Source organism: Saccoglossus kowalevskii, chromosome 8 (assembly GCF_978046115.1).
Source record: "Saccoglossus kowalevskii chromosome 8, keSacKowa6.1, whole genome shotgun sequence".
Classification (NCBI taxonomy): domain Eukaryota; kingdom Metazoa; phylum Hemichordata; class Enteropneusta; family Harrimaniidae; genus Saccoglossus; species Saccoglossus kowalevskii.
In genome coordinates, this window is record NC_140648.1 from 33,643,606 (window position 1) to 33,667,844 (window position 24,239).

The following is a 24,239-nucleotide window of genomic DNA, read 5'->3' on the forward strand; positions in this document are numbered from 1 at the left end:
TGTCCTGTGGATGGGTAATCAATCCTACAAGAATGGCAACCTGTCCTGTGGATGGGTGATCAATCCTACAATAATGGCTACCTGTCACATGGATGGGTTAACCAATCCTTTAAGAATGACAATCTGTCCTGTGGATGGGTAATCAATTCTACAAGAATGGCAACCTGTCCTGTGGATGGGTAATCAATCCTACAAGAATGGCAACCTGTCCTGTGGATGGGTGATCAATCCTACAATAATGGCTACCAGTCACATGGATGGGTTAACCAATCCTTTAAGAATGACAATCTGTCCTGTGGATGGGTAATCAATTCTACAAGAATGGCAGCCTGTCCTGTAAATGGGTAACCAATCCTACAAGAATGGCAACCTGTCCTGTGAATGGGTAACCAATCCTTTAAGAATGGCAACCTGTCCTTTGGATGGGTAACCAATCCTACAAAAATGACAACCTGTCCTGTGGATGGGTAATCAATCCCACAAGAATGGCAACCTGTCCTGTGGATGGGTAACCAATCCTTTAAGAATGGCAACCTGTTCTGTGGATGGGTAATCAATCCTACAAGAATGGCAACCTGTCCTGTGGATGGGTAACCAATCCTTTAAGAATGGCAACCTGTCCTGTGGATGGGTAATCAATCCCACAAGAATGGCAACCTGTCCTGTGGATGGGTAACCAATCCTTTAAGAGTGGCAACCTGTCCTGTGGATGGGTAATCAATCCTATAAGAATGACAACCTGTCTTTTGGATGGGTAATCAATCCTATAAGAATAGCAACCTGTCCTGTGGATGGGTAGTCAATCCTATAAGAATGGCAACTGTCCTGTGGATGGGTAACCAATCCTATAAGAATGGCAACCTTCTCTTGTGGATGGGTAACCAATCCTATAAGAATGGCAACCTGTCCTGTGGATATGTAACCAATCTTATAAGAATGGCAACCTTCTCTTGTGGATGGGTAACCAATTCTATAAGAATGACAACCTGTCCTGTGGATGGGTAATCAATCCTACAAGAATGGCAACCTTCTCTTGTGGATGGGTAACCAATTCGATAAGAATGGCAACCTGTCCTGTGAATGGGTAACCAATCCTATAAAAATGGCAACCTGTCCAGTGGATGGGTAATCAATCCTACAAGAATGGCAACCTGTTCTGTGAATGGGTAATCAATCCTAGAAGAATGGCAACCTGTCCTTTAGATGATTAGCAATCCTATAAGAATGGCAACCTTCTCTTGTGGATGGGTAACCAATCCTATAAGAATGGCAACCTGTCCTGTGGATGGGTAATCAATCCTATAAGAATAGCAACCTGTCCTGTGGATGGGTAGTCAATCCTATAAGAATGGCAACCATCTCTTGTGGATGGGTAACCAATCCTATAAGAATGACAACCTGTCCTGTGGATATGTAACCAATCCTATAAAAATGGCAACTTGTCCTGTGGATGGGTAATCAATCCTATAAGAATAGCAACCTGTCCTGTGGATGGGTAGTCAATCCTATAAGAATGGCAACCTTCTCTTGTGGATGGGTAACCAATCCTATAAGAATGGCAACCTGTCCTGTGGATATGTAACCAATCTTATAAAAATGGCAACCTGTCCTGTGGATGGGTAATCAATCCTATAAGAATGGCAACCTGTCTTTTGGATGGGTAACCAATCCTATAAGAATGGCAACCTGTCCTGTGGATGGTTAACCAATCCTATAAAAATGACAACCTGTCCTGTGGATGGGTAATCAATCCTACAAGAATGGCAACCTGTCCTGTGGATGGGTAATCAATCCCACAAGAATGGCAACCTGTCCTGTGGATGGGTAACGAATCCTTTAAGAATGGCAACCTGTCCTGTGGATGGGTAATCAATCCTATAATAATGGCAGCCTGTCCTGTTAATGGGTAACCAATCCTACAAGAATGGCAACCTGTCCTGTGGATGGGTAATCAATCCTATAAGAATGGCAACCTGTCCTTTGGATGGGTAACCAATCCTACAAAAATGGCAACCTGTCCTGTGGATGGGTAATCAATCCCACAAGAATGGCAACCTGTCCTGTGGATGGGTAACCAATCCTTTAAGAATGGCAACCTGTTCTGTGGATGGGTAATCAATCCTACAAGAATGGCAACCTGTCCTGTGGATGGGTAACCAATCCTTTAAGAATGGCAACCTGTCCTGTGGATGGGTAATCAATCCCACAAGAATGGCAACCTGTCCTGTGGATGGGTAACCAATCCTTTAAGAGTGGCAACCTGTCCTGTGGATGGGTAATCAATCCTATAAGAATGACAACCTGTCTTTTGGATGGGTAATCAATCCTATAAGAATAGCAACCTGTCCTGTGGATGGGTAGTCAATCCTATAAGAATGGCAAACTGTCCTGTGGATGGGTAACCAATCCTATAAGAATGGCAACCTTCTCTTGTGGATGGGTAACCAATCATATAAGAATGGCAACCTGTCCTGTGGATATGTAACCAATCTTATAAGAATGGCAACCTTCTCTTGTGGATGGGTAACCAATTCTATAAGAATGACAACCTGTCCTGTGGATGGGTAATCAATCCTACAAGAATGGCAACCTTCTCTTGTGGATGGGTAACCAATTCGATAAGAATGGCAACCTGTCCTGTGAATGGGTAACCAATCCTATAAAAATGGCAACCTGTCCAGTGGATGGGTAATCAATCCTACAAGAATGGCAACCTGTTCTGTGAATGGGTAATCAATCCTAGAAGAATGGCAACCTGTCCTTTAGATGATTAGCAATCCTATAAGAATGGCAACCTTCTCTTGTGGATGGGTAACCAATCCTATAAGAATGGCAACCTGTCCTGTGGATGGGTAATCAATCCTATAAGAATAGCAACCTGTCCTGTGGATGGGTAGTCAATCCTATAAGAATGGCAACCATCTCTTGTGGATGGGTAACCAATCCTATAAGAATGACAACCTGTCCTGTGGATATGTAACCAATCCTATAAAAATGGCAACTTGTCCTGTGGATGGGTAATCAATCCTATAAGAATAGCAACCTGTCCTGTGGATGGGTAGTCAATCCTATAAGAATGGCAACCTTCTCTTGTGGATGGGTAACCAATCCTATAAGAATGGCAACCTGTCCTGTGGATATGTAACCAATCTTATAAAAATGGCAACCTGTCCTGTGGATGGGTAATCAATCCTATAAGAATGGCAACCTGTCTTTTGGATGGGTAACCAAACCTATAAGAATGGCAACCTGTCCTGTGGATGGGTAACCAATCCTATAAAAATGACAACCTGTCCTGTGGATGGGTAATCAATCCTATAAGAATAGCAACCTGTCCTGTGGATGGGTAGTCAATCCTATAAGAATAGCAACCTGTCCTGTGGATGGGTAATCAATCCTACAAGAATGGCAACCTGTCCTGTGAATCGGTAACCAATCCTATAAGAATAGCAACCTGTCCTGTGGATGGGTAATCAATCCTACAAGAATGGCAACCTTCTCTTGTGGATGGGTAACCAATTCGATAAGAATGGCAACCTGTCCTGTGAATGGGTAACCAATCCTATAAAAATGGCAACCTGTCCAGTGGATGGGTAATCAATCCTACAAGAATGGCAACCTGTTCTGTGAATGGGTAATCAATCCTAGAAGAATGGCAACCTGTCCTTTAGATGATTAGCAATCCTATAAGAATGGCAACCTTCTCTTGTGGATGGGTAACCAATCCTATAAGAATGGCAACCTGTCCTGTGGATGGGTAATCTATCCTATAAGAATAGCAACCTGTCCTGTGGATGGGTAGTCAATCCTATAAGAATGGCAACCATCTCTTGTGGATGGGTAACCAATCCTATAAGAATGACAACCTGTCCTGTGGATATGTAACCAATCCTATAAAAATGGCAACTTGTCCTGTGGATGGGTAATCAATCCTATAAGAATAGCAACCTGTCCTGTGGATGGGTAGTCAATCCTATAAGAATGGCAACCTTCTCTTGTGGATGGGTAACCAATCCTATAAGAATGGCAACCTGTCCTGTGGATATGTAACCAATCTTATAAAAATGGCAACCTGTCCTGTGGATGGGTAATCAATCCTATAAGAATGGCAACCTGTCTTTTGGATGGGTAACCAATCCTATAAGAATGGCAACCTGTCCTGTGGATGGGTAACCAATCCTATAAAAATGACAACCTGTCCTGTGGATGGGTAATCAATCCTATAAGAATAGCAACCTGTCCTGTGGATGGGTAGTCAATCCTATAAGAATAGCAACCTGTCCTGTGGATGGGTAATCAATCCTACAAGAATGGCAACCTGTCCTGTGAATCGGTAACCAATCCTATAAGAATAGCAACCTGTCCTGTGGATGGGTAAACAATTCTACAAGAATGGCAACCTGTCCTTTGGATGGTTGATCAATCCTACAAGAATGTCAACCTGTCCTTTGGATGGGTAAACAAACCTTTAAGAATGGCAACCTGTCCTGTGGATGGGTAACCAATCCTATAAGAATGGCAACCTGTCCTTTGGATGGGTAATCAATCCTACAAGAATGGCAACCTGTCCTGTGGATGGGTAATCAATCCTATAAGAATGGCAACCTGTCCTTTGGATGGGTAATCAATCCTACAAGAATGGCAACCTGTCCTGTGGATGGGTAACCAATCCTTTAAGAGTGGCAACCTGTCCTGTGGATGGGTAATCAATCCTATAAGAATGACAACCTGTCTTTTGGATGGGTAATCAATCCTATAAGAATAGCAACCTATCCTGTGGATGGGTAGTCAATCCTATAAGAATGGCAACCTTCTCTTGTGTATGGGTAACCAATCCTATAAGAATGGCAACCTGTCCTGTGGATGGGTAACCAATCCTATAAAAATGGCAACCTGTCCTGTGGATGGGTAATCAATCCTGTAAGAATAGCAACCTGTCCTGTGGATGGGTAGTCAATCCTATAAGAATGGCAACCTTCTCTTGTGGATGGGTAACCAATCCTATAAAAATGGCAACCTGTCCTGTGGATGGGTAATCAATCCTACAAGAATGGCAACCTGTCCTGTGAATGGGTAATCAATCCTAGAAGAATGGCAACCTGTCCTGTGGATGGGTAACCAATCCTATAAAAATGGCAACCTGTCCTGTGGATGGGTAATCAATCCTACAAGAACGGCAACCTGTCCTGTGGATGGGTAATCAATCCTAGAAGACTGGCAACCTGTCCTTTGGATGAGTAATCAATCATACAAGAATGACAACCTTCTCTTGTGGATGGGTAACCAATTCTATAAGAATGGCAACCTGTCCTGTGAATGGGTAACCAATCCTATAAAAATGGCAACCTGTCCAGTGGATGGGTAATCAATCCTACAAGAATGGCAACCTGTTCTGTGAATGGGTAATCAATCCTAGAAGAATGGCAACCTGTCCTTTAGATGATTAGCAATCCTATAAGAATGGCAACCTTCTCTTGTGGATGGGTAACCAATCCTATAAGAATGGCAACCTGTCCTGTGGATGGGTAATCAATCCTATAAGAATAGCAACCTGTCCTGTGGATGGGTAGTCAATCATATAAGAATGGCAACCATCTCTTGTGGATGGGTAACCAATCCTATAAGAATGGCAACCTGTCCTGTGGATATGTAACCAATCCTATAAAAATGGCAACTTGTCCTGTGGATGGGTAATCAATCCTATAAGAATAGCAACCTGTCCTGTGGATGGGTAGTCAATCCTATAAGAATGGCAACCATCTCTTGTGGATGGGTAACCAATCCTATAAGAATGGCAACCTGTCCTGCGGATATGTAACCAATCCTACAAAAATGGCAACTTGTCCTGTGGATGGGTAATCAATCCTATAAGAATAGCAACCTGTCCTGTGGATGGGTAGTCAATCCTATAAGAATGGCAACCTTCTCTTGTGGATGGGTAACCAATCCTATAAGAATGGCAACCTGTCCTGTGGATATGTAACCAATCTTATAAAAAGGGCAACCTGTCCTGTGGATGTGTAATCAATCCTATAAGAATAGCAACCTGTCCTGTGGATGGGTAATCAATCCTATAAGAATAGCAACCTGTCCTGTGGATGGGTAATCAATCCTACAAGAATGGCAACCTGTCCTGTGAATCTGTAACCAATCCTATAAGAATAGCAACCTGTCCTGTGGATGGGTAAACAATCCTACAAGAATGGCAACCTGTCCTTTGGATGGGTAATCAATCCTACAAGAATGGCAACCTGTCCTTTGGATGGGTAAACAATCCTTTAAGAATGGCAACCTGTCCTGTGGATGGGTAATCAATCCTACAAGAATGGCAACCTGTCCTGTGGATGGGTAACCAATCCTTTAAGAATGGCAACCTGTCCTGTGGATGGGTAATCAATCCTATAAGAATGGCAACCTGTCTTTTGGATGGGTAACCAATCCTATAAGAATGGCAACCTGTCCTGTGGATGGGTAACCAATCCTATAAAAATGGCAACCTGTCCTGTGGATGGGTAATCAATCCTATAAGAATAGCAACCTGTCCTGTGGATGGGTAGTCAATCCTATAAGAATGGCAACCTTCTCTTGTGTATGGGTAACCAATCCTTTAAGAATGGCAACCTGTCCTTTGGATGGGTAATCAATCCTACAAGAATGGCAACCTGTCCTTTGGATGGGTAAACAATCCTTTAAGAATGGCAACCTGTCCTGTGGATGGGGAATCAATCCTACAAGAATGGCAACCTGTCCTGTGGATGGGTAACCAATCCTTTAAGAATGGCAACCTGTCCTGTGGATGGGTAATCAATCCTATAAGAATGGCAACCTGTCCTGTGGATGGGTAATCAATCCTATAAGAATGGCAACCTGTCCTGTGGATGGGTAATCAATCCTACAAGAATGGCAATCTGTCCAGTGGATGAGTAATCAATCCTATAAGAATTGCAACCTGTCCTGTGGATGGGTAACCAATCCTATAAGAATGGCAACCTGTCCTGTGAATGGGTAATCAATCCTACAAGAATGGCAACCTGTCCTGTGGATGGGTAATCAATCCTATAAGAATGGCAACCTGTCTTTTGGATGGGTAACCAATCCTATAAGAATGGCAACCTGTCCTGTGGATGGGTAATCAATCCTACAAGAATGGCAACCTGTCCTGTGGATGGGTAATCAATCCTATAAGAATGGCAACCTGTCTTTTGGATGGGTAACCAATCCTATAAGAATGGCAACCTGTCCTGTGGATGGGTGATCAATCCTACAATAATGGCAACCTGTCCTGTGGATGGGTAATCAATCCTACAAGAATGGCAACCTGTCCTGTGGATGGGTGATCAATCCTACAATTATGGCTACCTGTCACATGGATGGGTTAACCAATCCTTTAAGAATGACAATCTGTCCTGTGGATGGGTAATCAATTCTACAAGAATGGCAACCTGTCCTGTGGATGGGTAATCAATCCTACAAGAATGGCAACCTGTCCTGTGGATGGGTGATCAATCCTACAATAATGGCTACCAGTCACATGGATGGGTTAACCAATCCTTTAAGAATGACAATCTGTCCTGTGGATGGGTAATCAATTCTACAAGAATGGCAGCCTGTCCTGTTAATGGGTAACCAATCCTACAAGAATGGCAACCTGTCCTGTGAATGGGTAACCAATCCTTTAAGAATGGCAACCTGTCCTTTGGATGGGTAACCAATCCTACAAAAATGGCAACCTGTCCTGTGGATGGGTAATCAATCCCACAAGAATGGCAACCTGTCCTGTGGATGGGTAACCAATCCTTTAAGAATGGCAACCTGTTCTGTGGATGGGTAATCAATCCTACAAGAATGGCAACCTGTCCTGTGGATGGGTAACCAATCCTTTAAGAATGGCAACCTGTCCTGTGGATGGGTAATCAATCCCACAAGAATGGCAACCTGTCCTGTGGATGGGTAACCAATCCTTTAAGAGTGGCAACCTGTCCTGTGGATGGGTAATCAATCCTATAAGAATGACAACCTGTCTTTTGGATGGGTAATCAATCCTATAAGAATAGCAACCTGTCCTGTGGATGGGTAGTCAATCCTATAAGAATGGCAACCTTCTCTTGTGTATGGGTAACCAATCCTATAAGAATGGCAACCTGTCCTGTGGATGGGTAATCAATCCTACAAGAATGGCAACCTGTCCTGTGGATGGGTAATCAATCCTTTAATAATGACAACCTGTCCTTTGGATGGGTAACCAATCCTATAAGAATGGCAACCTGTCCTGTGGATGGGTAACCAATCCTATAAAAATGGCAACCTGTCCTGTGGATGGGTAATCAATCCTACAAGAATGGCAACCTGTCCTGTGAAGGGGTAATCAATCCTAGAAGAATGGCAACCTGTCCTGTGGATGGGTAACCAATCCTATAAAAATGGCAACCTGTCCTGTGGATGGGTAATCAATCCTACAAGAATGGCAACCTGTCCTGTGGATGGGTAATCAATCCTAGAAGACTGGCAACCTGTCCTTTGGACGAGTAATCAATCATACAAGAATGACAACCTTCTCTTGTGGATGGGTAACCAATTCTATAAGAATGGCAACCTGTCCTGTGAATGGGTAACCAATCCTATAAAAATGGCAACCTGTCCAGTGGATGGGTAATCAATCCTACAAGAATGGCAACCTGTTCTGTGAATGGGTAATCAATCCTAGAAGAATGGCAACCTGTCCTTTAGATGATTAGCAATCCTATAAGAATGGCAACCTTCTCTTGTGGATGGGTAACCAATCCTATAAGAATGGCAACCTGTCATGTGGATGGGTAATCAATCCTATAAGAATAGCAACCTGTCCTGTGGATGGGTAGTCAATCATATAAGAATGGCAACCATCTCTTGTGGATGGGTAACCAATCCTATAAGAATGGCAACCTGTCCTGTGGATATGTAACCAATCCTATAAAAATGGCAACTTGTCCTGTGGATGGGTAATCAATCCTATAAGAATAGCAACCTGTCCTGTGGATGGGTAGTCAATCCTATAAGAATGGCAACCATCTCTTGTGGATGGGTAACCAATCCTATAAGAATGGCAACCTGTCCTGTGGATATGTAACCAATCTTACAAAAATGGCAACTTGTCCTGTGGATGGGTAATCAATCCTATAAGAATAGCAACCTGTCCTGTGGATGGGTAGTCAATCCTATAAGAATGGCAACCTTCTCTTGTGGATGGGTAACCAATCCTATAAGAATAGCAACCTGTCCTGTGGATGGGTAAACAATCCTACAAGAATGGCAACCTGTCCTTTGGATGGGTAATCAATCCTACAAGAATGGCAACCTGTCCTTTGGATGGGTAAACAATCCTTTAAGAATGGCAACCTGTCCTGTGGATGGGTAATCAATCCTACAAGAATGGCAACCTGTCCTGTGGATGGGTAACCAATCCTTTAAGAATGGCAACCTGTCCTGTGGATGGGTAATCAATCCTATAAGAATGGCAACCTGTCTTTTGGATGGGTAACCAATCCTATAAGAATGGCAACCTGTCCTGTGGATGGGTAACCAATCCTATAAAAATGGCAACCTGTCCTGTGGATGGGTAATCAATCCTATAAGAATAGCAACCTGTCCTGTGGATGGGTAGTCAATCCTATAAGAATGGCAACCTTCTCTTGTGTATGGGTAACCAATCCTTTAAGAATGGCAACCTGTCCTTTGGATGGGTAATCAATCCTACAAGAATGGCAACCTGTCCTTTGGATGGGTAAACAATCCTTTAAGAATGGCAACCTGTCCTGTGGATGGGGAATCAATCCTACAAGAATGGCAACCTGTCCTGTGGATGGGTAACCAATCCTTTAAGAATGGCAACCTGTCCTGTGGATGGGTAATCAATCCTATAAGAATGGCAACCTGTCCTGTGGATGGGTAATCAATCCTATAAGAATGGCAACCTGTCCTGTGGATGGGTAATCAATCCTACAAGAATGGCAATCTGTCCAGTGGATGAGTAATCAATCCTATAAGAATTGCAACCTGTCCTGTGGATGGGTAACCAATCCTATAAGAATGGCAACCTGTCCTGTGAATGGGTAATCAATCCTACAAGAATGGCAACCTGTCCTGTGGATGGGTAATCAATCCTATAAGAATGGCAACCTGTCTTTTGGATGGGTAACCAATCCTATAAAAATGGCAACCTGTCCTGTGGATGGGTGATCAATCCTACAATAATGGCAACCTGTCCTGTGGATGGGTAATCAATCCTACAAGAATGGCAACCTGTCCTGTGGATGGGTGATAAATAACAATAATGGCTACCTGTCACATGGATGGGTTAACCAATCCTTTAAGAATGACAATCTGTCCTGTGGATGGGTAATCAATTCTACAAGAATGGCAGCCTGTCCTGTTAATGGGTAACCAATCCTACAAGAATGGCAACCTGTCCTGTGAATGGGTAACCAATCCTTTAAGAATGGCAACCTGTCCTTTGGATGGGTAACCAATCCTACAAAAATGGCAACCTGTCCTGTGGATGGGTAATCAATCCCACAAGAATGGCAACCTGTCCTGTGGATGGGTAACCAATCCTTTAAGAATGGCAACCTGTTCTGTGGATGGGTAATCAATCCTACAAGAATGGCAACCTGTCCTGTGGATGGGTAACCAATCCTTTAAGAATGGCAACCTGTCCTGTGGATGGGTAATCAATCCCACAAGAATGGCAACCTGTCCTGTGGATGGGTAACCAATCCTTTAAGAATGGCAACCTGTCCTGTGGATGGGTAATCAATCCTATAATAATGGCAACCTGTCCTTTGGATAGGTAACCAATCCTATAAGAATGGCAACCTGTCCTGTGGATGGGTAATCAATCCTACAAGAATGGCAACCTGTCCTGTGGATGGGTAATCAATCCTTTAATAATGGCAACCTGTCCTTTGGATGGGTAACCAATCCTATAAGAATGGCAACCTGTCCAGTGGATGGGTAATCAATCCTATAATAATGGCAACCTGTCCTTTGGATGAGTAACCAATCCTATAAAAATGGCAACCTGTCCTGTGGATGGGTAATCAATCCTATAATAATGGCAACCTGTCCTTTGGATGGGTAACCAATCCTATAACAATGGCAACCTGTCCTGTGGATGGGTAATCAATCCTATAATAATGGCAACCTGTCCTGTGGATGGGTAACCAATCCTATAAGAATGGCAACCTTCTCTTGTGTATGGGTAACCAATCCTATAAGAATGGCAACCTGTCCTGTGGATGGGTAATCAATCCTACAAGAATGGCAACCTGTCCTGTGGATGGGTAATCAATCCTTTAATAATGGCAACCTGTCCTTTGGATGGGTAACCAATCCTATAAGAATGGCAACCTGTCCTGTGGATGGGTAACCAATCCTATAAAAATGGCAACCTGTCCTGTGGATGGGTAATCAATCCTACAAGAATGGCAACCTGTCCTGTGAATGGGTAATCAATCCTAGAAGAATGGCAACCTGTCCTGTGGATGGGTAACCAATCCTATAAAAATGGCAACCTGTCCTGTGGATGGGTAATCAATCCTACAAGAATGGCAACCTGTCCTGTGGATGGGTAATCAATCCTAGAAGACTGGCAACCTGTCCTTTGGATGAGTAATCAATCATACAAGAATGACAACCTTCTCTTGTGGATGGGTAACCAATTCTATAAGAATGGCAACCTGTCCTGTGAATGGGTAACCAATCCTATAAAAATGGCAACCTGTCCAGTGGATGGGTAATCAATCCTACAAGAATGGCAACCTGTTCTGTGAATGGGTAATCAATCCTAGAAGAATGGCAACCTGTCCTTTAGATGATTAGCAATCCTATAAGAATGGCAACCTTCTCTTGTGGATGGGTAACCAATCCTATAAGAATGGCAACCTGTCCTGTGGATGGGTAATCAATCCTATAAGAATAGCAACCTGTCCTGTGGATGGGTAGTCAATCATATAAGAATGGCAACCATCTCTTGTGGATGGGTAACCAATCCTATAAGAATGGCAACCTGTCCTGTGGATATGTAACCAATCCTATAAAAATGGCAACTTGTCCTGTGGATGGGTAATCAATCCTATAAGAATAGCAACCTGTCCTGTGGATGGGTAGTCAATCCTATAAGAATGGCAACCATCTCTTGTGGATGGGTAACCAATCCTATAAGAATGGCAACCTGTCCTGTGGATATGTAACCAATCCTACAAAAATGGCAACTTGTCCTGTGGATGGGTAATCAATCCTATAAGAATAGCAACCTGTCCTGTGGATGGGTAGTCAATCCTATAAGAATGGCAACCTTCTCTTGTGGATGGGTAACCAATCCTATAAGAATGGCAACCTGTCCTGTGGATATGTAACCAATCTTATAAAAAGGGCAACCTGTCCTGTGGATGTGTAATCAATCCTATAAGAATAGCAACCTGTCCTGTGGATGGGTAATCAATCCTATAAGAATAGCAACCTGTCCTGTGGATGGGTAATCAATCCTACAAGAATGGCAACCTGTCCTGTGAATCTGTAACCAATCCTATAAGAATAGCAACCTGTCCTGTGGATGAGTAAACAATCCTACAAGAATGGCAACCTGTCCTTTGGATGGGTAATCAATCCTACAAGAATGGCAACCTGTCCTTTGGATGGGTAAACAATCCTTTAAGAATGGCAACCTGTCCTGTGGATGGGTAATCAATCCTACAAGAATGGCAACCTGTCCTGTGGATGGGTAACCAATCCTTTAAGAATGGCAACCTGTCCTGTGGATGGGTAATCAATCCTATAAGAATGGCAACCTGTCTTTTGGATGGGTAACCAATCCTATAAGAATGGCAACCTGTCCTGTGGATGGGTAACCAATCCTATAAAAATGGCAACCTGTCCTGTGGATGGGTAATCAATCCTATAAGAATAGCAACATGTCCTGTGGATGGGTAGTCAATCCTATAAGAATGGCAACCTTCTCTTGTGTATGGGTAACCAATCCTTTAAGAATGGCAACCTGTCCTTTGAATGGGTAATCAATCCTACAAGAATGGCAACCTGTCCTTTGGATGGGTAAACAATCCTTTAAGAATGGCAACCTGTCCTGTGGATGGGGAATCAATCCTACAAGAATGGCAACCTGTCCTGTGGATGGGTAACCAATCCTTTAAGAATGGCAACCTGTCCTGTGGATGGGTAATCAATCCTATAAGAATGGCAACCTGTCCTGTGGATGGGTAATCAATCCTATAAGAATGGCAACCTGTCCTGTGGATGGGTAATCAATCCTACAAGAATGGCAATCTGTCCAGTGGATGAGTAATCAATCCTATAAGAATTGCAACCTGTCCTGTGGATGGGTAACCAATCCTATAAGAATGGCAACCTGTCCTGTGAATGGGTAATCAATCCTACAAGAATGGCAACCTGTCCTGTGGATGGGTAATCAATCCTATAAGAATGGCAACCTGTCTTTTGGATGGGTAACCAATCCTATAAGAATGGCAACCTGTCCTGTGGATGGGTGATCAATCCTACAATAATGGCAACCTGTCCTGTGGATGGGTAATCAATCCTACAAGAATGGCAACCTGTCCTGTGGATGGGTGATCAATCCTACAATAATGGCTACCTGTCACATGGATGGGTTAACCAATCCTTTAAGAATGACAATCTGTCCTGTGGATGGGTAATCAATTCTACAAGAATGGCAGCCTGTCCTGTTAATGGGTAACCAATCCTACAAGAATGGCAACCTGTCCTGTGAATGGGTAACCAATCCTATAATAATGGCAACCTGTCCTTTGGATGGGTAACCAATCCTATAACAATGGCAACCTGTCCTGTGGATGGGTAATCAATCCTATAATAATGGCAACCTGTCCTGTGGATGGGTAACCAATCCTATAAGAATGGCAACCTTCTCTTGTGTATGGGTAACCAATCCTATAAGAATGGCAACCTGTCCTGTGGATGGGTAATCAATCCTACAAGAATGGCAACCTGCCCTGTGGATGGGTAATCAATCCTTTAATAATGGCAACCTGTCCTTTGGATGGGTAACCAATCCTATAAGAATGGCAACCTGTCCTGTGGATGGGTAACCAATCCTATAAAAATGGCAACCTGTCCTGTGGATGGGTAATCAATCCTACAAGAATGGCAACCTGTCCTGTGAATGGGTAATCAATCCTAGAAGAATGGCAACCTGTCCTGTGGATGGGTAACCAATCCTATAAAAATGGCAACCTGTCCTGTGGATGGGTAATCAATCCTACAAGAATGGCAACCTGTCCTGTGGATGGGTAATCAATCCTAGAAGACTGGCAACCTGTCCTTTGGATGAGTAATCAATCATACAAGAATGACAACCTTCTCTTGTGGATGGGTAACCAATTCTATAAGAATGGCAACCTGTCCTGTGAATGGGTAACCAATCCTATAAAAATGGCAACCTGTCCAGTGGATGGGTAATCAATCCTACAAGAATGGCAACCTGTTCTGTGAATGGGTAATCAATCCTAGAAGAATGGCAACCTGTCCTTTAGATGATTAGCAATCCTATAAGAATGGCAACCTTCTCTTGTGGATGGGTAACCAATCCTATAAGAATGGCAACCTGTCCTGTGGATGGGTAATCAATCCTATAAGAATAGCAACCTGTCCTGTGGATGGGTAGTCAATCATATAAGAATGGCAACCATCTCTTGTGGATGGGTAACCAATCCTATAAGAATGGCAACCTGTCCTGTGGATATGTAACCAATCCTATAAAAATGGCAACTTGTCCTGTGGATGGGTAATCAATCCTATAAGAATAGCAACCTGTCCTGTGGATGGGTAGTCAATCCTATAAGAATGGCAACCATCTCTTGTGGATGGGTAACCAATCCTATAAGAATGGCAACCTGTCCTGTGGATATGTAACCAATCCTACAAAAATGGCAACTTGTCCTGTGGATGGGTAATCAATCCTATAAGAATAGCAACCTGTCCTGTGGATGGGTAGTCAATCCTATAAGAATGGCAACCTTCTCTTGTGGATGGGTAACCAATCCTATAAGAATGGCAACCTGTCCTGTGGATATGTAACCAATCTTATAAAAAGGGCAACCTGTCCTGTGGATGTGTAATCAATCCTATAAGAATAGCAACCTGTCCTGTGGATGGGTAATCAATCCTATAAGAATAGCAACCTGTCCTGTGGATGGGTAATCAATCCTACAAGAATGGCAACCTGTCCTGTGAATCTGTAACCAATCCTATAAGAATAGCAACCTGTCCTGTGGATGAGTAAACAATCCTACAAGAATGGCAACCTGTCCTTTGGATGGGTAATCAATCCTACAAGAATGGCAACCTGTCCTTTGGATGGGTAAACAATCCTTTAAGAATGGCAACCTGTCCTGTGGATGGGTAATCAATCCTACAAGAATGGCAACCTGTCCTGTGGATGGGTAACCAATCCTTTAAGAATGGCAACCTGTCCTGTGGATGGGTAATCAATCCTATAAGAATGGCAACCTGTCTTTTGGATGGGTAACCAATCCTATAAGAATGGCAACCTGTCCTGTGGATGGGTAACCAATCCTATAAAAATGGCAACCTGTCCTGTGGATGGGTAATCAATCCTATAAGAATAGCAACCTGTCCTGTGGATGGGTAGTCAATCCTATAAGAATGGCAACCTTCTCTTGTGTATGGGTAACCAATCCTTTAAGAATGGCAACCTGTCCTTTGAATGGGTAATCAATCCTACAAGAATGGCAACCTGTCCTTTGGATGGGTAAACAATCCTTTAAGAATGGCAACCTGTCCTGTGGATGGGGAATCAATCCTACAAGAATGGCAACCTGTCCTGTGGATGGGTAACCAATCCTTTAAGAATGGCAACCTGTCCTGTGGATGGGTAATCAATCCTATAAGAATGGCAACCTGTCCTGTGGATGGGTAATCAATCCTACAAGAATGGCAATCTGTCCAGTGGATGAGTAATCAATCCTATAAGAATTGCAACCTGTCCTGTGGATGGGTAACCAATCCTATAAGAATGGCAACCTGTCCTGTGAATGGGTAATCAATCCTACAAGAATGGCAACCTGTCCTGTGGATGGGTAATCAATCCTATAAGAATGGCAACCTGTCTTTTGGATGGGTAACCAATCCTATAAGAATGGCAACCTGTCCTGTGGATGGGTGATCAATCCTACAATAATGGCAACCTGTCCTGTGGATGGGTAATCAATCCTACAAGAATGGCAACCTGTCCTGTGGATGGGTGATCAATCCTACAATAATGGCTACCTGTCACATGGATGGGTTAACCAATCCTTTAAGAATGACAATCTGTCCTGTGGATGGGTAATCAATTCTACAAGAATGGCAGCCTGTCCTGTTAATGGGTAACCAATCCTACAAGAATGGCAACCTGTCCTGTGAATGGGTAACCAATCCTTTAAGAATGGCAACCTGTCCTTTGGATGGGTAACCAATCCTACAAAAATGGCAACCTGTCCTGTGGATGGGTAATCAATCCCACAAGAATGGCAACCTGTCCTGTGGATGGGTAACCAATCCTTTAAGAATGGCAACCTGTTCTGTGGATGGGTAATCAATCCTACAAGAATGGCAACCTGTCCTGTGGATGGGTAACCAATCCTTTAAGAATGGCAACCTGTCCTGTGGATGGGTAATCAATCCCACAAGAATGGCAACCTGTCCTGTGGATGGGTAACCAATCCTTTAAGAATGGCAACCTGTCCTGTGGATGGGTAATCAATCCTATAATAATGGCAACCTGTCCTTTGGATAGGTAACCAATCCTATAAGAATGGCAACCTGTCCTGTGGATGGGTAATCAATCCTACAAGAATGGCAACCTGTCCTGTGGATGGGTAATCAATCCTTTAATAATGGCAACCTGTCCTTTGGATGGGTAACCAATCCGATAAGAATGGCAACCTGTCCTGTGGATGGGTAATCAATCCTATAATAATGGCAACCTGTCCTTTGGATGAGTAACCAATCCTATAAAAATGGCAACCTGTCCTGTGGATGGGTAATCAATCCTATAATAATGGCAACCTGTCCTTTGGATGGGTAACCAATCCTATAACAATGGCAACCTGTCCTGTGGATGGGTAATCAATCCTATAATAATGGCAACCTGTCCTGTGGATGGGTAACCAATCCTATAATAATGGCAACCTGTCCTTTGGATGGGTAACCAATCCTATAAAAATGGCAACCTGTCCTGTGGATGGGTAATCAATCCTATAATAATGGCAACCTGTCCTGTGGATGGGTAATCAATCCTATAATAATGGCAACCTGTCCTTTGGATGGGTAACCAATCCTATAAAAATGGCAACCTGTCCTGTGGATGGGTAATCAATCCTATAATAATGGCAACCTGTCCTTTGGATGGGTAACCAATCCTATAATAATGGCAACCTGTCCTCTGGATGGGTAATCAATCCTATAATAATGGCAACCTGTCCTGTGGATGGGTAACCAATCCTATAAGAATGGCAACCTGTCCTGTGGATGGGTAATCAATCCTACAAGAATGGCAACCTGTCCTGTGGATGGGTAATCAATCCTACAAGAATGGCAACCTGTCCTGTGGATGGGTAACCAATCCTTTAAGAATGGCAACCTGTCCTGTGGATGGGTAATCAATCCTATAATAATGGCAACCTGTCCTTTGGATGGGTAACCAATCCTATAAGAATGGCAACCTGTCCTGTGAATGGGTAACCAATCCTATAAGAATGGCAATCTGTCCTGTGAATGGGTAATCAATCCTACAAGAATGGCAACCTGTCCTGTGGATGGGTAATCAATTATACAAGAATGGCAATCTGTCCTATGGATGGGTAATCAATTCTACAAGAATGGCAATCTGTCCTGTGGATGGGTAATCAATCCTATAAGAATTGCAACCTGTCCTGTGGATGGGTAACCAATCCTATAAGAATGGCAACCTGTCCTGTGAATGGGTAATCAATCCTACAAGAATGGCAACCTGTCCTGTGGATGGGTAATCAATCCTATAAGAATTGCAACCTGTCCTGTGGATGGATAACCAGTCTTATAAAAAGGGCAACTTTTCTGTGGATGGGGTGCACAGTTCTATAAGGGAAACCTGTCCTATGGATTGGGAACCAGTCCTATAAGAAGGGAAACTTGTTCCACTGATTGAAAGACATTCTTCAAGACTGGTTGGATGTGTTTCCTGTGTTATAAAATGTGACAAATGCCCAGAAGATTTTTGTTGGTAGTCAAATAAGATGAAAACAAGCCATGCATGGCACAGTCCCCGTTAGTTATCAAATTTAAGATATATAGTTTTGTTTATAGTAATATAGCTGGAATATAACCATGTCAGGAATATGATTTTTTAACATTAAAATGATTGACATTTGTATTTGATCGTCAAACAAGTACTTTTTTGAATACATGTATATATATATAACATGATGTATAACAAATATATAAAATTTAAATATAATAAGTCAAAGCATTTAAGAGATATGGCTCTAGAAGCCCAATCATTAAAACAAAATGGCCGCCAGCCATCCATTTTGAATCCAATCTGAAAAATAAAATGACATGCATCAGGAATCCGTAATGTCTAATGTATGTACCAAGTTCGAACGAAATCCACCAATAAATGCTTGATATTTGATGATTTTTTAGCACAAAAATGACCACCATTCGGCCATTTTGAATAGGATAGTCAAACCAATATATCTGTTTATCTATGACATGATGTATAATGAATATTTAAAATTTGAAAATATTATCAGTTAAAACAAGTCGGAGATATGGGTCTAGAAGCCCATTCATTAAAACAAAATGGCCGCCAGACAGCCATTTAGAATCCGATCTGAAAAATAAATGATGTGCATCAGGAACCTGTAATGTCTAATATATGTACCAAGTTTGAACGAAATCCATCCATAAATGCCAGAAATGCTTGATATTTGATGATTGCTTAGCACAAAAAAGGCCACCATTTTTTGGGCATTTTGAATAGGATCGTCAAACCAATATACATGTATCTGTCTATCTATGACATGATGTATAATGAATATTTAAAATTTGAACATAATCAGTGAAAGCAAATCAGATATGGCACGAGAACCACATTCATTAATACATTTTGAATCTTATCTGAAAAAATTATTTGCATCAAGGTACCATAATGTCTAATGTATATACCAAGTTTGAACAAAATCCATCTGTAAACAGCAGAGAAATGCTTGATTTTGATGATTTTTAGCACAAAAATGGCCGCCATTCGGCCATCTTGAATCAGATTTTGAAACAAATTGACGTGCATATGTATAATATCATGTATGATGTATGTGTGAAGTTTGATTGTGATTGGTCCAGGCATTTCTAAGATACAGGTCCGGACGCACGCACAGACGCACGCACAGACGCACGCACGGAGGTCAAAACATAAGTCCCCGTTTTCAGACTGCGTCCGAACGGGGACTAATAACCATGTGGTCAAAATTTACCTGAGTTATACTGCGACAACATGGATGCCCATTCTTTACCATTGTTGGCCATCATGTTTGCTACACGTACTCGTATCCATGCCAACAGAGACTGAGGTTTGACAAAATCATACAGGGTGTCATTATAGACATTGATGCTGGTTTGTATCATGACTAGCCCGTTTCCTAGAAGATAGTAGTCATCCAGAGATTCTAGGAAACCTAAAATTCAAAGCATTGAATATATCTGTGTTGTTTAGGGTTTATTAGAAAGATTCCTACTATACATAACGCTTCAACTCGGGGAATTTGACACATAAATGCCAGTTTCATAGACAGTTTGTTTATTTACTTTTGTGTCATACAAAGTAAACTATTCATATATAATGACTCACCTGCCCTGAAATTAAAAAGTATTTCTATTTAATGGAACCATACCTGGGTAACTTGAAAAAGACATCTGTTTGGATGCAACACTGATGGACTTCAAATTAAAATTATAATGCTTATAAATACGAATAGTTGAACTGTAGTCAAACCAGCTGGAATGGGCCATGAAAATATTCTCATATGCACCTAGAACCTGAAAATGAATATAAAATTATCCTTTATTTATAGCAATTTGACTAATATTCTCATATGCAACACTTACATGTATACCAATTTGTATGCCCAGTCATATACTTATGTGTATTCCCCTTTTATACCCATATGTATTCCACTTGTATACCAATTTGTATACCATATGTATTCCACTTGTATACCCATTTGTATACCCATGTGTATTCCACTTGTATACCCATTTGTATACCCATATGTATTCCACTTGTATATCCATTTGTATACTCATATGTATTCCACTTGTATACCCACATCTATTCCACTTGTATACCCATATGTATTCTACTTGTATACCCATTTGTATACCCATATGTATTCCTTTGTTATTCCCATTTGTATACCCATATGTATGCTCCTGTTACACCCACTTGTATATCCAAAAGTATTCTACTTGTATACCCATTTGTATACCCATATGTATTCCCTGTTATACCCACGTGTATACCCATATGTATTCCACTTGTATATCCACCTGTGTATCCACTTATATAACCCTAGTATACCCATTGTATGCTCATATGTATTCCACTTGTATACCCATTTGTATACCCATGTGTATTCCACTTGTATACCCATTTGTATACCCATATGTATTCCACTTGTATATCCAATTGTATGCTCATATGTATTCCACTTGTATACCCATGTGTATTCCACTTGTATACCCATTTGTATACCCATATGTATTCCACTTGTATACCCATTTGTATGCTCATATGTATTCCACTTGTATACCCATTTGTATATCCATGTGTATTCCACTTGTATACCCATTTGTGTACCCATATGTATTCTACTTGTATACTTATTTGTATACCCATATGTATTCCCGTGTTATACCCACTTATATAACCCTAGTATACACATCTGTATGCTCATATGTATTCCATTTGTATACCCATATGTATGCTCCTGTTACACCCACTTGTATATCCAAAAGTATTCTACTTGTATATCCAATTGTATGCTCATATGTATTCCACTTGTATACCCATTTGTTTACCCATGTGTATTCCACTTGTATACCCATTTGTATACCCATATGTATTCCACTTGTATACCCATTTGTATGCTCATATGTATTCCACTTGTATACCCATTTGTGTACCCATATGTATTCTACTTGTATACTTATTTGTATACCCATATGTATTCCTGTGTTATACCCACTTATATAACCCTAGTATACACATCTGTATGCTCATATGTATTCCACTTGTATACCCATTTGTATACCCATGTGTATTCCACTTGTATACCCATTTGTATACCCATATGTATTCCACTTGTATATCCAATTGTATGCTCATATGTATTCCACTTGTATACCCATTTGTATACCCATGTGTATTCCACTTGTATACCCATTTGTATTCCCGTTATACCCACTTGTATACCCATATGTATTCCACTTGTATACCTATTTGTTTACCCATATGTATTCCTCTGTCACACCCTCTTGTATACCCATATGTATTCCATTTGTATATCCACCTGTGTACCCACTTATATAACCCTAGTATATCCATTTGTATGCTCATTTATATACCCACTTGTATTCCACTTATATATATACACACACCACAGATTTTGACATGTTTCTGCTATTATACAAATGAAAATTAGGCAGAGGGTTTTTAACTCGCCTATTCACCTACATGTAGTTCATACCCACAATAGACTCCGGTAAGTCAGTCAAAATGATTATTTTGAACTGTAGGCATTAATCTGCAATTCAGCCAATGACGGAGTGAGAAATTGAGGTCAGGGGAAGCCCCATGCACTAGCTCCAACTTGTGAGAAGGCATCTGATATAAGAGTCACAACTGTGGTGAGTGGGTCCAAGGAGGGTCCTGAGTTAGGCATTTGCCACCCACCAGGGCAAGGAATCCCTCGCTTAGTTCGAGAGAATAACTCACTTCTTCAGTTCCAGTAGGTGAGACCGATGTTGCAACAAAGTGGGTTGCATCGGGCGGCTGTGCAGTACTTGGGAAACTACCCTGTGAACTGACTCCATCCAAATGATGCGTGTCAGTTTTGGGAGAGACACAGAGGGAACGTTGACTAGACGTTCAACTAGACTGCTTATTGCTAGACAACGAGCCTGCAATGGACGGACAAAGCTTTCCTCTATGTTGAACTCCATGCCCAGAAAAACCAACTGACGTGTTGGGTGTGAATGGGACTTTCCTTAGATTTACTAGAAAGCCTAATTAGTGTAGTATATCCTGTGTTAGTTTGACCTGCTCGACCAACAACCTCTTGTTTTGGTTGTGTAGCAACCGGTCGTCTAGGTAGGGTTGATGTGTACTGATGACTGATGAGAGGCAGCACCACATATTTCAACACTCTGGTAAACATGTATGGAGCTGAGCTTAACCAGGAGGGCAGCCCAGGTATTTGAATACTCTGGTGAACATGTATGGAGCTGAGCTTAACCAGGAGGGCAGCCCAGGTATTTGAATACTCTGGTGAACATGTATGGAGCTGTGCTTAACCAGGAGGGCAGCCCAGGTATTTCAACACTCTGGTGAACATGTATGGAGCTGTGCTTAACCAGAAGGGCAGCCCAGGTATTTGAATACTCTGGTGAACATGTATGGAGCTGAGCTTAACCAGGAGGGGAGCTCCGGTATTTGAATACTCTGGTGAACATGTATGGAGCTGAGCTTAACCAGAAGGGCAGCCCAGGTATTTGAATACTCTGGTGAACATGTATGGAGCTGTGCTTAACCAGGAGGGCAGCCCAGGTATTTGAATACTCTGGTGAACATGTATGGAGCTGTGCTTAACCAGGAGGGGAGCTCCGGTATTTGAATACTCTGGTGAACATGTATGGAGCTGTGCTTAACCAGGAGGGGAGCTCCAGTATTTGAATACTTGGTTCGAATGGGTGACTCGAAGGAGTCAATGACTTGCTGGGTGCATTGGTATGTGCCAGTAAGCATCGCTTAAATTTAGCGCGGCTAACCAATCGAACGGTGCACTCTGCCCCCACCAAACACTCTCCCATCCTTGCGACCTGGAGGGGGACCACCTGGGGAAGAGGAGGATCCAACACCTGGTCCCTTCTTTGGCGGGCACTCTTCTCTCCCCCAGGAGAGTAGGGGCGCTTACCTCCTGGCTGCTTCTGGCCAGTAGGTGCCAACTTCAGGCGTTGCGTTTTCTCTGCTTGAGGTTCCATCTGCTTGCCCTTGGCAGCAGCCAACTGGCTCGTGGATTCCACCTGTACTGTCTGGTTAGTGGCTTTGTAGTGACTGCACCCTCCGTCTCCCCACATTCAGTAATCTGCCAGACCAGGAGAGGCGCGCAGTCGGTGTTGCCTTGAATCCTGTCGTCTCAGATCCTGGAAGCCACAATGCTACCAGTGCGACCGCTTCAGGACCGAGGGTGAGTATATGACCAAGCCAAATTTGGGCAACAACCCGGGAGGTGAGGAGCTCTTCTTGGAGTGCTTTTCATTCCTTCTAGTCCATTTGAACTACACTAAGAAATGAACAAGGCATGCATGAGTGGAACGCAATTACAGTTGAAACTGACACAACGCCCTACAAAAGTAGCTATACGCGTCACCCAAGTTTTTTTGTATGTGATACAAAAAGAACATGGGACCCCTAATAAGAAAAATGTTGTCCTACCAGACACCACTTCTCACTGTTACCAACGGTCACAGGAGTACCTCAGAAAACTCAGATGAAAAACAGCTGACTGATCCAGACTGTTTTGCTGCGATGCACACTTGGTGCAGAGAAAACAGGGAGTGAAGATAAGGCAAAATGGCGCTGACCTCTCTGCCTCGGTCACGTGTTACGTGACATGGAAGAAAATCTATGAGGTCATGGGGCTTCCCCTGACCTAGATTTCTCTCTCTGTCATTGGCTGAATCACAGATTATTGCCTACAGTGTAAAATAGTCATTTTGACTGGCCGGAGTCTTTGGTGGGTAATTGAAGTAGTGAATATAATTATATGCATTTGGTGTTGTGAGTGTGAGCTGGTTTCACTGTTTTAAGAGCTAGATTGTTTGGGAAATAGAATATGCCTAAAATTTAACTGAATTGCAATTGTATATGTAGGCATCATTTTGAAAGAAAT

The 24,239-nt window shown here is 42.3% G+C and overlaps 1 protein-coding gene across 2 annotated transcripts in view; it reads right to left on the minus strand.

Moving 5' to 3' along the window:
* The window catches only part of LOC102810059 (lysosomal leucine aminopeptidase-like), a 45,784-nt gene that overhangs the window by 16,556 nt on the left and 4,989 nt on the right, over positions 1 to 24,239 (minus strand). Inside the window, exons 5-6 of one of the 2 annotated variants that reach the window (XM_085502511.1) lie at positions 19,962 to 20,106; positions 19,545 to 19,745 (exon numbers count right to left, since the gene is read on the minus strand). In XM_085502511.1, coding sequence (XP_085358637.1) covers positions 19,545 to 19,745; positions 19,962 to 20,106 — 346 coding nt within the window. The remainder of the gene's footprint in view (positions 1 to 19,544; positions 19,746 to 19,961; positions 20,107 to 24,239) is intronic. The other variant, XM_085502512.1, reaches the window with a different exon arrangement.